The 17,638-nt window shown below is 42.9% G+C and overlaps 1 protein-coding gene across 2 annotated transcripts in view; it reads right to left on the bottom strand.

Annotated features, from left to right (window-relative positions):
* Nucleotides 1–17,638, bottom strand: part of FRMD3 (FERM domain containing 3) — a 299,022-nt gene that overhangs the window by 86,351 nt on the left and 195,033 nt on the right. For both annotated transcript variants that reach the window (XM_033236977.1, XM_033236976.1), the window contains exons 4-5: nt 12,881–12,959; nt 6,644–6,741 (exon numbers count right to left, since the gene is read on the bottom strand). In XM_033236977.1, coding sequence (XP_033092868.1) covers nt 6,644–6,741; nt 12,881–12,959 — 177 coding nt within the window. The remainder of the gene's footprint in view (nt 1–6,643; nt 6,742–12,880; nt 12,960–17,638) is intronic.

Genomic DNA, 17,638 nt, shown 5'->3' with positions numbered 1-17,638 from the left:
TTCCCTGACTGGAACTGCCTGCTCTGAGGCTTATGCAGGTGTGGCTTATTCATTAAAAAATCACAACAAGAAGGAACCCAGTGGGATTGCACTTAAAAGCAAATTGATTGCTCTTGAAATTAAGGAGTATACATCTAAAACAGAAAAGCATGCCAAATTAAAGTTGTTGCTGGATTCTAACAAGAAATGAAAATAAAATCCTAAGCCCCTTAACAGACTGAACATTGCCCCAACTTGGACAAGCGGCCCCAGAGAACTCTTAAAAACTGAGTTCCCATACATGATGAGGTCGGACCTCATTATACTCCCTACCTCATTAATTGCTATTAGGTTTCCTACACCAAGGGTTAAACAGAAACCTGCCCTTTGAAAGATTGCACCACTGATATCAACCAATCGCCGATGCTGCCCCTCCCTTTTGTGGTTTTGAGACAGCAACTGACCAGCATTCCTTCTTGGTAAGAGACCACTGACCACAAAGTGGTTCTAGCCAGTCTATGGAGGCTGTGCATAGAGGGCGTTTGTGTCCTCTGCTTCACCTTTTGATGTATAGGCCCTAATGATAATACATTTAAATGTTAAGTCTCCACCCAAAAGTGAACATGGGATGCATGTTGCTTATGTGCTAGCCTACTATGCATGCCTGTGCCTTCCTTTTGTGAATATTCATAGCTCCTACTATAACCTGTTGAATATGTATACTTGGCCACCCCATTCGGCATAAATCTTTGTTTTATTCTTCCCACCCTTGAAGTGCTTGTTTCCAGCTTCTGGCCAGAGGCTACGTTTCCCCACCTGTCAGAACGACCAACCTGCAAGCTGCAACCCTTTGTGAGAAATAAAGCTCTTCTTTCCAAATTTATGTACTTCATGATTCTTCAGCTGACACTAACAAAGGTCTCCTCCAGAGGATCTTCAAGGGTAAAAAGAGAAATGCCTACACATCTCTGAGCACCCAGAAGGCCAAGCAGAGATGGGTGTGTGAACCACAGCATGGAGGAGCAAAGGTGATGTCTGGCATCAAGAATACTTTCTATTGGTTCCATGAGCATGCTAAGGAAAATGAGCCAGAAGAAGCAAGTGTCTCTGGAAGAAACAGAAGACATGGCCCGGGAGAGTAGACTAAAGATAGTGGGAAAACTGTATTAGAAGAATTTGATCACCAATATGACTTTGAGGTAGAAAAAAATTAGTATGCCTTGAGTGCATCTGAAAAATTACATCCAACTCTGTAATTTGTATCCACTGTCCCTTCATTGTCACATCATCTGATGACTGGAAAAGTACATAACCAGGAGGAAAGCAAAGCTCTTTAAAGCTTCTGAACAAAATTCAACCTAGAACATATACCACAGCAAGGGAAGACTTCTAAAATAAGACCCAAAATACTATCAATCACAAAGGGGAAATTGATTAATTTGATCATACCAAAATTAAAATTTATTTCTGTTTAATAAAGGACATCAGAGTCAAAGTAACAGAGAGATGACAACTTGAAAGAACATATTTTCATAATCTAAAGCCGACAAGGACTAATATCTAGAATAAAGAAGAAATCCTTACATATCATTTTTTTAATGGACAGGAAGACCAATAGAGAAATGGTCAAAGGATAATGAACAGACAATTCAAAGAAGGGGAAACCCTAAGGGCCAGTGTAGGGAGAGATGCTCAAACACATGAATAATTAGAGATATACAAACCAAAACAAGATGTTACTTTATACCTATAACATTGGCAATAAAACTAGGGAGTCGGCAGAGACACGAGAAAACAAAAATACCTGTGCACTGCTGAAAGGTGCTAGATACATGTTGCTCCTCCAGAGAGCAAGGTGGGAGTATTTAGTCAAATATTATGACCCAGCAATCCCATTTCTGGGCATTTTTCCTAGAAAAACTCTAGGTGCAAAAAAGGATATGTTCAAGTTTTTTTATGACAGCATTAATCATAATAGTCAAAGTTGGAGGCAACTTGGGTGTTTATTGTTAGCGGGACAGATGGATAAGTAAAACATGGAAGATGCACCCTTTGGGACACTCTATCACAGTTAAAATCAACAAAATACATGTATGTCCAGCAATATGGACAGATCCCAAAAGCAGTGTTCTGAGCGTAAAAAGGAGGGAATACAATGAGTTCTATACCATCATTTAATTTATGAAATTTAGAAGTATAGACACAAAAAACAATATTAATCATTTTATAAGGATGGATACAAAGGCAAAGATAGATAGATAGATAGATGGATAGATAGATAGATAGATAGATATCCAGTGTTGCCGTCAGGAGTGGAAAAGGGAAGTCAATCAATCCATGGGCCTAAAGGGACCAATGATGAGAGGTGGGCCATAAACTGATGATTAACTCAACCTATGTTCCAAAAGAAATACATGCAACATGTCCACCTGCACACACATACACGCTTGTGCCCCTGTGAGCTAGCTACAGGCATTAATATTTAGGAGATGGACAATCCCAGTGCTTCCATTTTCCGCAGGTGATGGGATAATGGACAACCAATATGAAACTGGGTCATCTTCAATGCAAACGTCAGCTTGCAGAGTGGTTGGTGAGGGAGGGCGTCGTTTGTGAGGGTGCACTTTTCTTTCCAGGAAATCTTGTGAGATATTATAGACTTGCAGTGCTAAACACTGCAAACATTAAAAACGTTAGAGAAGAAATGCCATGAAGATTGCACTGGATTGCTGACAAGATTAACACTGTCCCCACCACAGGCCATGCTCTCTGATCCCTGAAAGCTTGTCTTTAACTCTGACCTCGCCTTAAGCAGAAGGCAGGTTTTTTTTAATGAATAAAGACTTCTAACTATTCATACCAAGAGGAGTTGGGTAAGCAACCGTGGTTCTCCCTCCTGCTCATGACTTGGAAGTTGAAGTTGTGACACATGACATACAACTGCAGGCCCTGCGGTTTGAAACCAGGTCTAGCACTTTTCTAAAAGGGTTCAATTCTAAGAGAAAAATCCAATGAGTTTGAAGGGAATGGGTAAGTAAGATCAGAAACAGACAGTCTAAAAAGCAACAGGCTTTCCTCTGGTTTGGAAAGGACTATTACAAAAGAATTTGAAAGGCAGGACCTTTAGCTCCAGGGCCAACTCCTTCAGGAGCTTTCCCTAATCCACCCTTGCTAAGTCAAGAGCCCTCCTGGGACACTCATAGCAGGGACCGGGCCTGTGTGTTCCTCCATCTGGCCATCAATGCAGGGTCACAATGCCCTGTTTCCTTATCTATCTTCCCACAGGAATTTTGTATTGCCATGTGGCCCCCTAGCAACTGCTCAGGAAGTATTTGGAGAACACATGAACAAAGGAATGAATGAGGTAGTGATACCATCCCAGCAGGCAGCCAACCAATCTTTCCCATAGTTAAATGAATCAGGCACAATCATTTAGCTAAATGTTAAATGAATCAGGCACAGTCATTTAACGAAATGTTAAATTTAACTAAACGTTAAATGATTGTGCCTGATTCAATTAACTATGGTTAATCAGGGCATGTTTGAAGCTTCGGTACATTCTGAGTTTATTAAAAGCAGTCAATCAAGCCATGTGTGGTGGTGCACACCTGTAATCTCAGCTACTTGGGAGGCTGAGGTAGGAGGATTGCTTGAGGTTAGAGTTTGAGAACACCCTGGGTAACATAGTGAGACCCTGTCTACACAAAATACAAAACCAGTCAATCACCAATCACCTGGAGTTCAGGCACATGCCCCGATTCATTTCAGGCAAGTGCCCCGATTCATTTAACATATTTAGTGGAGAACCTGCTGTGTGTCAGACACAGGAAGACTGCTGTGAAAAGCACCCAGATCCTGCTCCCATGGAATTAGATTCTGTATAGGAGGAAATGCACAATAAGTTCAAAAACAACTCAAGATCTAAGTGTTTGCAAGAAAACACAACAGGGCTCTGAGAAAGAACGATGTGCAGGAGGGAGCTGCTTTAGGTCGAGTTGTCCAGGTAGACTTATCAGAGGAAGTGACTTCTGGACTGAGTTCTGAATGTCCAGCAGGAGTCAAGATTTCTACAGGGGTTGAACACACCAGGCAGAGGAGATAAGTTGAATTCTGCTGTGGTGCTGTTTTGTAAAGGGAACAGGAAAGATATTTTTAGCAAGAAAGAATATAAATAGATCCCAAGGATTCTGTGTTTGTTTTGCAATTTGTATTATGAAAGAAAATGCACTGCATGTCTTGAATGTTCTTGTTGGATTCAGTATGGACAGGCAGCAAAACTCCAGGTGATGGACTGGTTTTGTACTCCTTGTAGAGACAAGGTCTTGCTATGTTGCCCAGGCTAGTCTCAAACTCCAGACCTCAAGAAATCCTCCTGCCTTAGCCTCCCAAGTAGCTGGAATTACAGGTGTGCACCACCACATCCAACTTGACTGACTGTTTTTTTATAAACTCAGAATATACTGAATTTAAAACATACTCCTTGAAAGAGGGTTAGCAAACAAGATGATGAGGGGCAACAGTGCCTCCTATTGATAATCACTTACTCCATCTTCCCTGTTAATCTGTAAGAATAAGCAGTTCTGAAACGCCCACCTACATCTGTATTTGTGAATACAGATGCCAAAGCTGCCAAAGTACTCACCCGAGAATCAGACCTTTATGAACCACTTTTACTGAATTTGCTATAGATGACCACAGACAGCACTGCATTTGAGAGCCAAAAGGTCTTTTCGAGGTCTGCCAGTCCATTTCCCACTCTACTGTCTCCACAGTGTCTGTGTGTGTGTGTGGTCAGTAATAATAGCAATGAGGGATAAAATAGGGCCCTGATCGTCTGGATGGAGGCTCCCTGGCTTTATTTCAGACAGAAAACAGGATGGCGAGCCTTCCATTATAGATCCATATTGAGCGTGTCCTAGGAGAATTGATGGTAATTCACTAATGCCTAAATGCATTCTGAAATCCTCATATGCTGGTCTGTTGCTTGGATTAGTATCGATTCCTTTGTCTCTTACCTAAGACAGTACACCCTAACTCGAGACGTGCAGCCTTCATCATGGAGGAAGGGAACTATGGGATTTACAGTCCTCTCACTCCAAGGTATGAGAGGCAGCTTTCAGAAACACATTCTCTACCTCAGTGCGGATGAAAGGGCTGTTTCCCGTCACAGTATCAACCGTAGTGCTTGAAACGGGAAAATACCCAAGGGTTGTAACACCTCTGCCAAAATCTGCTATCCAGAATGAGGCTGTTCCCAGGGAAAGGGGCGGGAGACAACACACATACCCACTCTGAAGAATTCACCCGCTTGAATTCTCAGAACCCAAACAAAACTGAGAAGAGGATCAAAGGAACTATTTCACAGCACAGAGCATCCCACAGGGAGGGCGGTGGGCCACAGGGGAATCCCCAGGAGAATGACGGGTTTCTCAATCAGTGACAAGCTAAGTGTTGTGGTAGGCAGAGGATCGTCACCGATGACCAGCTAATGACCATCAGAAGCTCCTGTGATATTCCAGATCCATTGGAAGATTAACATAGTCAACTCTCCCTCTCTCTCTCTCGCTCTCTCTCTCTCTCTCCTCCCGCCCCACCTTCTCTCTCATAAACATGTCGTTAATGTTCATGCTACAAACAGCTGGATCATCTGAGTCCCTCCAGCTGCCTCTCAGCTGGTCCAGGGGAACAGAACACCTGAGCCATTTTCACTTGGGTGTTGGGCCCATCCGTGGCCATGTGGTGCCTCAGGCCCTGGAGGCCTCCTTCCCTCAAATCGCTTTCCTTACTAGGTGGAAACATTCAGAACCTAACCCAAGTCAACACATTAGCTATTTTCCCTGGGGTTTGTTCAACTGGAAAAAGAACAGTAGTCACTTCTAATGGGCCTACGCCACCCCTGGCCTGGTGCAGAGTGGTCTCTGAAATCACTTGGCCAGGAAATGAGGATGACTATCCCATTTAATAGATGAAGAAACTGAACCCTGAAGAGCTTAGGTAACTAGGTAACTTATCCATGGTGAACCATCCAGGAAATGGGAAGAAAGATTCAAATGGTGGTATGACCATTTATGGGACTTGTGCTCTCCTCACCACGCCCATTGCTAGAAGAGCTGAGGAATTAGACATAATAGATGTGTATGTACGTATACACATACACACATGAATAGATAGGATGGATGGATGGCTAGATAGATAGATAGATAGATAGACAGACAGATGTACATGAAAATGCTTCCAAGGATGACCCCTTTGTTTAACACCTATCTTCCTGGATGCAGATTCCCCCCTCAATATGTCCATTAGGCCTCTCATCTAGCATTTGGAACTGAGAACATACAATACCCACATCCCTTCAGAGCTTCTTATAAACCCACCCATTCCACATTCCAGCCACTCTGAAACAGAGCTTCTGATTCTGACTCATGGGATCTTGAGGGACTCTGTTTTTGCATAGGCTCCTGTGAACATCTCAGCCCAGCCTTCCACTGGGACTCCACTGGCTTGGAAGGGAAGGCGAGTAGGGGTTCCGCTGCTATGTACCCAGCCCTACATGGTCTCCAGCCACAGACAGGCAGGATGGCCACAGGTGGGAGAAAACAGAGGCTTGAAACAGCCGGAGCTCCACAGTGCAATGGTGGTGTGGATGAGCTGTGACCAGACTTACCTTGAACAATACAGGCACCCAGGTAGGCAGCATCGGAAAAGGAGCACAGCAGGCGGCCATGAAAAATATCCCTTTTAATCTGAAGGTACAAAAGGTACCTGCAATACAAAAGGAGAAATGGTCACCCTAACTTTTGGCTGAGGTCTGGAAGAAGTAGGATTGCTCATGCTTAGCTCCCATGGTGACCAGAGCTTTTCCCAGCTCTAGGGACTGGCTTAGACAAGCCCAACTCTTTGTAGAACAAGCAGAGGAAAGCTGAGAGGGGCCCTCTGAATTCAGAAAAGCAGAAGTGTCTGCCGAGCAGATCTTATCAGCTTCCAAAGCTGAGCAGGCTCTGCCTTTTCAGAGGCATGAGAAGAAATGAGGAAAACCCACAGGACCCAGTGGCCAGAGCTCCTGGCAGAAACTCCCGCATGAGGATAGCCATGACCACCGTCATCACTACCTGCATCTCGGGCACATGCTGCCCTAGCTCTGCTTCAAATGGAGAGCCGGGAAACAGACTCAATCAGTACATAAGGCCGGCCTCACCATTTCTTAGGGGCAGAGAGAGACATTAATCAACCTCAGACAGTTGCAGTTATTATGAGGCCAGAAAGGCAACTAACTGATTCACAACTAGAGCTGCCATCTGTGTAGAGTCTCCGCCCTCCAGGGATGGCACACTCAGATGTCTACTGAGACCAGGCACACGGTGGCCTAGGACAAGAGCAAGTCACCTGTGCTGGTGCAAGAAGTGCTGGAAGCAGGGTGGGACACAGCGGTTCCCTAGAAAGGGTGTAGCCACCACACAGCTCCCGCCTAGTGCTGCCACTAGAAAAGCAGACTAAATGTATCCAGTGTTTCCAGAAAAATAGCAGGGTGGGAGGCAGGCAGCAGAGCAGGGTGCCAAGTTGCAACCCCTGGCTCAGGTTCATTTTGTCCCTGTCCTTTCTGTTACTCCACACCGATCAAGCTGTCTTCCAATTTCCTCATCTTCTCAAGGTTCTTTCATTCCAGGCTCAGGCCTGGGATCTGCTGTTTCTGAGCAGAGTAACTTTACAGATGTGTGCAGATTCTTTCCGTGCTTACTTTAGAGTTTAACTCTCAGAAACCAACGTTTTTTCTCTTTCTCGTCTTCTTGGGGGTTTGCAGGGAGCATCTCTCAATAAGTCCCAGTTATCACCTTGTGAGGTTAATTTTATATGTCAACTGGATTGAGCCATGGGATACCCAGATATCTGGTTCAACAGTTTTTCTGGGCAAGGGTGTTTCTGGAAGAGATTAGCATTTGACTTGGTGGACTGAGTAAAGCAGATGACCCTCCCCAGTGTGAGTGGACCTCATGCAATCCACTGAGGGACTGAATAGCACACAAAGGCAGAGGAAGCTGAATTCACTCTGCCTGATGCTTGAGCTGGGACATCAATCTTCTATCCTCAGTGCTCCTGGTTCTCAGACCTTCAACTTGGATTGGAATCTACAACATTGACTCTCTGGCTCTCAGGCCTTTGAACTACACCACTGGCTTTCCTGGGTCTCCAAGGTACAGACAGCAGGTCATGGGATACCTTGGCCTCCAGAGTCACATGGGCCAATTCCTTATAATAATTCTCATTATGTATGAAAGGATGCGTGTTCATGTGTGTATGTGTGTGTGTGTGTGTGTGTGTGTGTGTGTAGCCTATTGGTTCTATTTCTCTGGAGAACCTCAACTAATAAACATCTCTAGCGCCCAAGTAATTTCATCTTTACTCAGCCATAGGAGGAGCGACATGTGTAATCCCCATTTTAAAGGTGAAGAAGTAGAGAATCAGAAAGCGTGATTAGTGTGCTAAGGTCACAGGGACACTGTCAACCCTAGAGCACTGGAGCTCACTGTTTCTGGGCCATTGGTTCACTGAAAGCACACTGGAGCCATTGAAGGAATCAGTGGCTCACTCTTGTTTTCCTTCACCATATCTTTGTCCAACATGTGCTTTATGCTGTGCACTGTGCTGTGTGGGCACTGGGGACATGGTGGAGGCTCAAATGACAATCTCTGTCCCCAGTTTAGTATTACATTTTGTGCAGAGGATGAAGGCAGTCCCTAATACGTTTTTAATTTGGAGCTTGGTATGCATTCTGTCAAAGGAACCATATTACACTCATGCCTGTACTCTCAGCACTTTGGGAGGCTGAGGTGGGTGGATAGCCTGAGGTCAGGAATTTGAGACCAGCCTGGCTAACATGACAAAGCCTGGTCTCTACTAAAAATACAAAAATTAGCCGGATGTGGTGGCTCGTGCCTGTAGTCCCAGCTACTCGGGAGGCTGAGGCAGGAGAATCGCTTGAACCCAGGAGGCAGAAGTTACAGTGAGCTGAGATCGCGTCACTGCACTCCAGTCTGGGTGACAGAGCAAGACTCCATCTCAAAAAATAAATATAAATAAATACATAAACAAATAAGTTCCAGGGGATGCTGTGGTGCAGCTCCATCAGCCACACTTTGAGTAATAAGGTTCTAAACCGGTGGGCCTCTGGATCCTACCCCAGACCCAGTGAAATCAGAATCTAGTCCCTCACCAAAACTTGTACATGAATGTTCATAATAACATTTTTCATTATAGCTGGAAAGTGAAAACAGGGCAGGGCTCAGTGGCTCATGCCTGTACTCTCAGCACTTTGGGAGGCTGAGGTGGGCAGATAGCCTGAGGTCAGGAATTTGAGACCAGCCTGGCTAACATGACAAAGCCTGGTCTCTACTAAAAATACAAAAATTAGCCGGATGTGGTGGCTCGTGCCTGTAATCCCAGCTACTCGGGAGGCTGAGGCAGGAGAATGGCTTGAACCCAGGAAGCAGAGGCTGCAGTGAGCCGAGATCATGCCACTGCACTCCAGCCTGGGTGACAGAGAAAGACTCCATCTCAAAAAATAAAAATAAAAAAGGTAAAACAAGCCAAATGTCCCCCAGCTGATGAATAAATAAAAGAAATGTGATATATCCATACACTGGAATATCATCCAACCATAAAAAAAAAAAAAAAAGCTGAAGATGCTACAACAGGGATAAACTTTGAAAGCATTATGCTAAAGTGAAAAGACGCCAGACCCAAAAGGCTACACATTGCATGCTTTGATTCATATGAAACAACCAGAATGGACAAATATATAGAGACAGAAAACAGATGAGTGGTTGCCAGGAACTTGGGAGAAGAGAGAATACTGGATGACTGCTTGGGTACAAAGTTTCCTACTGGGGTGATGAAAATGTTTTGGAATCAGATCATCATGTCAGTGGTACAAATCTGTGCACATACTTAACTGTACACTTCAATATCTACCAAAATAAACTATTTTGAAAATCCAAATTGTCTTAGAGCGGTGGTTCTCAAAATTTGGCATGCTTCAGAATTACCTGGAGGGCTTATGAAAATAGGTTGCTGAACCCAACTCCCGTGGGTTTCTGATTCAGTAGGTCTTGGACAGACACCAAGAATCTGCATTTATAACAAGCTCCCAGGTAATGCTGATGCTGCTGGCTCAGGGACCTCACTTTGAGGACCGGCCCTAGACTATTCAGAATAGCAAGGTCACACAAATGCTTTAAATGATTAAATCTTAGCCCTTTTTAAGGACTGTAAACTACCAGGCCAAATACCATGAAGTTTCTTTTCTGTGTATTGAATGTGTGCATCAAACATAAAAGCATTTCTTTCTACTTTTTGATGAGTTTGGCAGTGAAAAATAGTTTCAAATAACTATTTATTGATAAATGAGAGGCTTGGGTTCTAATCCCATAACTCAGAAATCAATTTGGCAAGAGCTTCCTGAGAAAAGAAAAGCAGCTTTCACATCAGAGTTTGGGGCTGCGCCCGTATCAGTGATCTCAGGAGATAATCGAGAATTACTGTGGATTCAACATAATCCACTGAGTCTTGTAAATGGTTTCACATGAAGGATGCTCATTTTTTTTATATAATAGCCACCAAAAAATAATGCATCTCCCTTTAGTGTCATTCCTGCGCAAAAAGATTAAGCAACAAAAACACACGAGGGTCTGAATCATAAATTACTGTGCTGCCATTAATAAAACAGCATCTCTACATGGATTGGAAGATGATTCTTCTAAAAAAAAAAATTAAAATCAACATCCTTTTGGTAACATTCAATGTATAGAGCATTTACAAAAGCCCCAGAAATCTAAAGGATTGTAAGATGATTGCTTAAATGGGGAGATAAAGGGTGAAAAATGATTTCAAATATCATCTTTTGTGGTTATTTTTATTATTTTGCACTTTTAAATTTGCCTTTTTCTTAACATTTCTTTCCTCTTAAGCATGGTCATGAACATGATCTTAACTTCTCACATATTAAATTCTTCTCAAACTTTAGATTAATCTTATAATAAAATAACAATTTATCATACAAGAAAAACTAAATGCCTTCAAGATAGAAATTCAAACCATAAGTACCTGGGGCAGTCCACAGTTTCTCAATTCATTTAGAATCCTAAGGACTGTGTTGACTAAGAAAAGTCCATTTCTACTTGTGTAAGGGCAGTGGAACACCTTAGTTACCTTTGGAAACCAAAAGGGTCACGATATTCTACTATTCATACCTGAGCTATTTAGTCAAAGGTAGGAAAATGTTAGCAAATACAATTGAGAGGGGCGAAACCAGGGTTATTAACTGAAACGCTGTGCTCTTTTACTTTCAAATGGGACTTTTCTCGACAACAAAATGTCCATCCTTAATTTATATTGTGACACATACTCAATTTTTATCCTCCAGACAAAATTATAAAGAGAACAAATGACAAAAGTGAGGCATTAGGATTTGATTTGATCTTCCTAATGACACTGTTAGCACCCTGAGGGCAGGACAAATAGCGCGCTCTCTCTCCTTTCTCTCTCTCTGTCTTTGACAGCTAATTCAGTCCCTGCCCCCTGGGTAGTAAGAGCAAGTAAGAACAAATTTATCAAATAAATAATTAAAATTTTCAATCCAAAATCAGACTAAGGCTATATACTGTACCATTCCATTTATATGAAGTGTCCAGAATGGGCAAATCCATGGAGACTAAAAGTGGTTGCCAGGGGCTTGGATGGGGGCTGGGGTGGAGAATAGGGAGTGACTTCTACGGGGTACATGGTTTCTTCTGAGGGTGATGAAAACTTCTAGAACTAGATGTTCTAACACTGTGAATGCACTGAATGCCACTGCATTATACACTTCAAAATGCTGAGATCAATTTACATCACGTGAATTTTACCTCAGTAAAAAGAAAAAACCAGGCCAGACTGCAAAATCCCAACCACAGCTTATAACGTCCATTATCTATTACCCTTGTTTCCACACACACACCCCCTCTCTCCCCATCTCCCACCCCCAGCACAAACCTTACTAAATGACTGTCAGCAAATTAATAATAGAGAGCAGAACCATCTGCTCCCTCCCAAAGGCAGCTCCACGCCACTAATGGTCAAGCTTACCAGAGACCCTGGATAATAACAAGGAAGCAAAATATCCAGGAACCCAAAACCTCCCCCCGCCAATGATCAGAGCCGATTACACTTGCTTTTCTGTTGCATCTATCTGTACCTAAGCAGCTCATTTTGAGAGATGATTATAGCAAGTGATTTTTGTGGTCACCAAGCCAGAGCCTCATCTAGAACTAAGGGCACAGCAACTCTTTCTCTCCCATCCTCCTGAAGTCCTGCTCACAACATGTGCCCAGGTTATTCAAGGAAGCCAATCCCCCTCAAGGTACACGGAAGCTGTAGCCCCAGGAGAAGCAGGAGAGTTGGGCTGAGAAGAGTCTGAATGGAGGAAAGCCTGTCTCCCAGTCGGTCATTCAGCAAGCAGAAGACAGGATGACAGACAGTGCATTCTGCCAGGCGATCCTTTCCCTCCCAGAAAAGCTGAGATCCAAAAGATAGACTAGGGACTGCACCGGGTATGAATTTGCCCATGTCTCAAACACAGATGCCTCCTATTTATTTTTAGCACCCCACCGTCAGATGTTTTCAGAGAACACCTCCCCCGTTATAGCCAGTGCTTTTTTTCTGCAGTTAATTACACTCTCAATGACAATTGTTTTTTTAAAAATCCCAAAACAATTCAGTGTAAGAGAAGCATTCCAAGCAAAAACGCTGAGTTCTGAGCCTGCAACACTGAAACTATCAGCTTTAGGCAGGAGGCCGTGGAGCCTGCAAGACCAAAGAGGTCCTAGCTGGTTAAAGGCGCACGTTAAACATACAAACAAACAAAAAATACCTTGTGAGCTCTTCTTTAATCTTCAAGGGTTCATGTGGGTAGAATTTCACTCTAAAGCACATGGTGTATGGTGGATGAGCTGAAACATCATAAAGAAAAGGCATGAGAAAAGCAGCAAAAGACCATGGCCTCAAACACACACGGGACAGGCAGCCGTGCAGCCTGACAGACTAGCCTGGGGAGTGGGGCCGGGAAGGGGTGATTGTTCTGGAAGAAGCAGATATGATGCCCAAGAAAACAAAGCGACAGCAACAACAAAACTCAAAGAAAATGCTTGACAGGACTCCCAGAGCAAATGTAGAACACCAGCAACCTAGTCAGTGAGCTCATTTTTCCACATCACAGCTCGCCTTCATTCCTTCGTTCTCTTCAGCACACAGCTCCAGAGAACACTTCTCTTCTGATTCTTCCCACCCTGTGACAAATAAATTGCCCATAAGCACCATTCAAGTTGCTGGGCTCACAAAATATTTTTTTAGCCTGTGAGGTGGAAAAAAAAAAAAATGTCACTGCATTTGACTAGCTTTCCTAAAATGATAGTGCCTCTGAATTAAAATTAAGATTTAAAAGATGGAGTCAGCCATGCACAGATCCTATTTTGCAGATTTTTAGTATTATCTATCTACCTGTAAAGGCAGTCACCTGTATGAAAATAAATACTGTTGGTCGGGCATGGCGGTTCACACCTGTAATCCCAGCACTTTGGGAGGCAGAGATGGGCAGATCACCTGAGGTCAGGAGTTCAAGACCAGCCTGACCAACATGGAGAAACTGTCTCTACTAAAAATACAAAAAAAATTAGCCAGGCGTGGTGGCACATGCCTGTAATCCCAGTTACTCAGGAGGCTGAGGCAGGAGAATCGCTTGAACCCAGGAGGTAGAGGTTGCAGTGAGCAGAGATTGCACCATTGCACTCCAGCCTGGGCAGCAAGAGTGAAACTCCGTCTCAAAAAAGAAAAGAAAAGAAAAAAAAAAAAAATGTCACTGCATTTGACTAGCTTTCCTAAAATGATAGTGCCTCTGAATTAAAATTAAGATTTAAAAGATGGAGTCAGCCATGCACAGATCCTATTTTGCAGATTTTTAGTATTATCTATCTACCTGTAAAGGCAGTCACCTGTATGAAAATAAATACTGTTGGTCGGGCATGGCGGTTCACACCTGTAATCCCAGCACTTTGGGAGGCAGAGATGGGCAGATCACCTGAGGTCAGGAGTTCAAGACCAGCCTGACCAACATGGAGAAACTGTCTCTACTAAAAATACAAAAAAAATTAGCCAGGCGTGGTGGCACATGCCTGTAATCCCAGTTACTCAGGAGGCTGAGGCAGGAGAATCGCTTGAACCCAGGAGGTAGAGGTTGCAGTGAGCAGAGATTGCACCATTGCACTCCAGCCTGGGCAGCAAGAGTGAAACTCCGTCTCAAAAAAGAAAAGAAAAGAAAAAAAAAAAGAAAACATTTTTATAACTTTCTGGTTTCCCTGAAGGGAAAACCCTATGCAGGCTGCAATTCTGGTTGAGGTTCATGATTCTGGAGTGTTCTAATTTGCATCAAATATCCAGAACTCATCCAGCTAATGGGGATTCTACAGGACTTCCAAGACCTTCAATTATAAGATCACTACTGATTTGCAATATTACTCTGATAAATGCATATGAATGTAGTGAGATGCATTCAGATTTCAGTTAACATATAAGATGAACATCTTACAATCGAGGAGATAAGACAGCTAGCATTACTATTTCCAGGGATCGGACATACCACTTATTTGCTTCTGTATCAGTAAAGCTACTTGGGATCAGCTCTCAGTCTACAACCAAATGTGAATATGAAACAATATCCTGTTTTACCCAAATTCCTCTTTCAAGATACGCAAGGGTTAAACTGCCATCCAACTCTGTACTGTCTGGACTACTCCACATGCAGACAAATCCTTTACATAGAAAGAACCACAGGGTTCTTGAATATGAATGTGTAATAAGAATAATTTAATATGAAAAACAATTATTAAAAATGATTTGATAGCATCTAAATTACAAAAAGTAGAGCATCATCTTGCTGATAATCTCAGCAGAGAAAAACTGATCACACACACACACACACACACACACACACACGTTAGAACTCTTTTCGGCCGGGCGCGGTGACTCAAGCCTGTAATCCTAGCACTTTGGGAGGCCGAGACGGGTGGATCACGAGGTCAGGAGATCGAAATCATCCTGGCTAACATGGTGAAACCCCGTCTCTACTAAAAAATACAAAAAACTAGCCGGGCGAGGTGGCGGGCGCCTGTAGTCCCAGCTACTCGGGAGGCTGAGGCAGGAGAATGGCGTAAACCCGGGAGGCGGAGCTTGCAGTGAGCTGAGATCCGGCCACTGCACTCTAGCCTGGGCGGCAGAGCGAGACTCCGTCTCAAAAAAAAAAAAAAAAAAAGAACTCTTTTCATTCAACGCCCTACTTCCCTACCAACAACTAGCAAAATTCTTAACTGAGATGAGTGCTCCTATCCTGATCCTATGTTCCCTAGATTTAAGAAAAGAATCTTTTTTTTCCTGAAGCACTAGGAGAAAACAGATACCTTCTACATAGCAAAGAAAAAGCTTAGAAAAATATATCATTCATCTTTAACGATATCTAGAAATTCAGTTGTAATACAAAATAATTTATCTTTAAACCTTTCCCAGCTTTGTTTTAAGTTTGTTTAAAGTACTATCTTTAATAGAGATAGATAGAGATAGGTAGATAAATGATAGATAGATAGATAGATAGATAGATAGATAGATAGATAGATAGATAGACAGGCAATCCTACTTCATTCTTCACTTTGTTTCTAATCCTGCCCCATCTGTCTCAGGTTCCTACCCAACTTCATCCCACCCTAAACTCTCCAACCCATGTTAACAACTGTCATCTATATTCTTCCCCTCCTTTTGCCAGCCTCACACAAATATATGCCAACTGATTATATTATATATGTGGAGACATTTTTAATTTATTCTAACAAAATAAGATCATACTGTACATGTTTCTCTCACTTTTCTCACTTAACACTATATCCTGCCCATCCCTCCAGGATAGTAGGCAGAGATCTAATTTAATGTCTATAGTAACTACAGAATAGTTCATATTATGAATACACACCAGAATGTACTCAATTATTCCCTTTTAATTGTCACTTGGGTTGTTTTTACACTTTTGCAATTTAAACTATTCTACATCAAACCATATCCATCCTTGTGCATAGATCACTATGTGCTTGTATTTTTATTTCTATAATATAGACTCTCAAAAGTTGAATTGTTGGATCAATAGGTATGGGAAAATGTTTTAAAGAGAGCAGAAAAATAAAGTCACCTGACTAGCAGCAATTTATAAAAAGGAAGATCACAGAAAATGGCCCCAAACGAGAGCTGTCCTTTCTCTTCTACCTGGGTAGCATTAACTTCTTAGTGTCCTAAGTTGGCTTCAATAAGCATCGGAGCTCCTCAGATACAAATAGTGACTCACACTTGTTCCAAAGGATCCGGTAGTGAAGCCCAGAACTGCTCCCCAGTGCTCTCCTTGACTATGTCTGAGTGCCTTCCCAACCAGTTCTCCTCACTCCAAGCTCTGAGGCTCCAGGAAGGTCTAGTGCTTCTCCCACATACATGAAGAATCCTTCCATCATCTGAAGATGGCACTTGTGGTCCTTCTGAGTCTTCTCTAAAACAAACATCCTAGTCCTCTTCATTTGAAGCAGTTCTGAGTGGCCTTCCCCAGCCGGCCCCTCCACCCTGAGTAGATTCTTGTCTGCTCTATGCTTCCTCAAGCTGGGGGCCCTAGGGTTGCCAGCCTCATTCTGGACATAATTGTTGTCTCTTTTCAATGGTCTGCTCTTAGTGTTGATTCACCCTGAGTTTACAATAGGCCCACAGTCTTAATTCTTTTCATATTTGCTGTTGCTAAGTCACACAAACAAGCCACTACATTCCTGACATCTCCCTCCATTTACTGGGTATATGATCACAGGAGAAATCAATACAAGATGCTCGAGATATGCTCACTATTGAACCCCTTGTCAGAGAAGAGATGAGAGCTGGCGGCAGGAAAAAACAAGAGGAGGCACTTTTCAAGTTTAACATTTTCTATTTTTTTCTCCCATTATATAGGCCCTATTGTGTTTTTCTCTCATATCTAGCCAACATCATTGACCCCATGTCACCAATAAAAGAAGAGTTTCCCTATAAGTTGGAAGGACCCCTCAGTTCTGTCACAGTGATCCAGGAATAGCCCCAGGGACCTGAACTGATTAGGTCAATCTCTTCACCCAGGCCTGATGAGGCCGCTGTGTTGGGGTTGGTGGCGGCGGGGCAGCACTTTTTCCTTAAGAAACTTACTTAAGATTCTACCAATAGATGCAAAAATTATATTATTATTTTATAAAGTAGTACTGCTAAAGAATGTTCCTTCACAGCGCTGGAACAGGCTAAAAAGATAAATAGTTTTCCCCAAAATGCTGATCTAGTAATGAATGACAAGATGCATGAGGGTATAGAATAATATGTCTTGTTCAGCTTTTTATCCCCAGAGCTGATTATTGATAAAAGGTCGATTCTCTGAGTGTGTGGATCAATGAAGTGGCGAATGATACACCCCAGGCTTTGAGGCAGAGGTCTGGAGGAACACTGAGGCCCTGCCATCACATTCATCCTTTGGTCCCTCTGACATAATCGAAACACAGATCTAGAAAAGTTTGTCATCTGGATCACTACAGCAATT

This window comes from Trachypithecus francoisi, unplaced genomic scaffold (assembly GCF_009764315.1).
Source record: "Trachypithecus francoisi isolate TF-2019V2 unplaced genomic scaffold, Tfra_2.0 Lachesis_group16, whole genome shotgun sequence".
NCBI classification, from domain to species: domain Eukaryota; kingdom Metazoa; phylum Chordata; class Mammalia; order Primates; family Cercopithecidae; genus Trachypithecus; species Trachypithecus francoisi.
The sequence above is the reverse complement of the archived record's forward strand: the minus strand, read 5'-3'. Positions and strand labels throughout refer to the sequence as shown.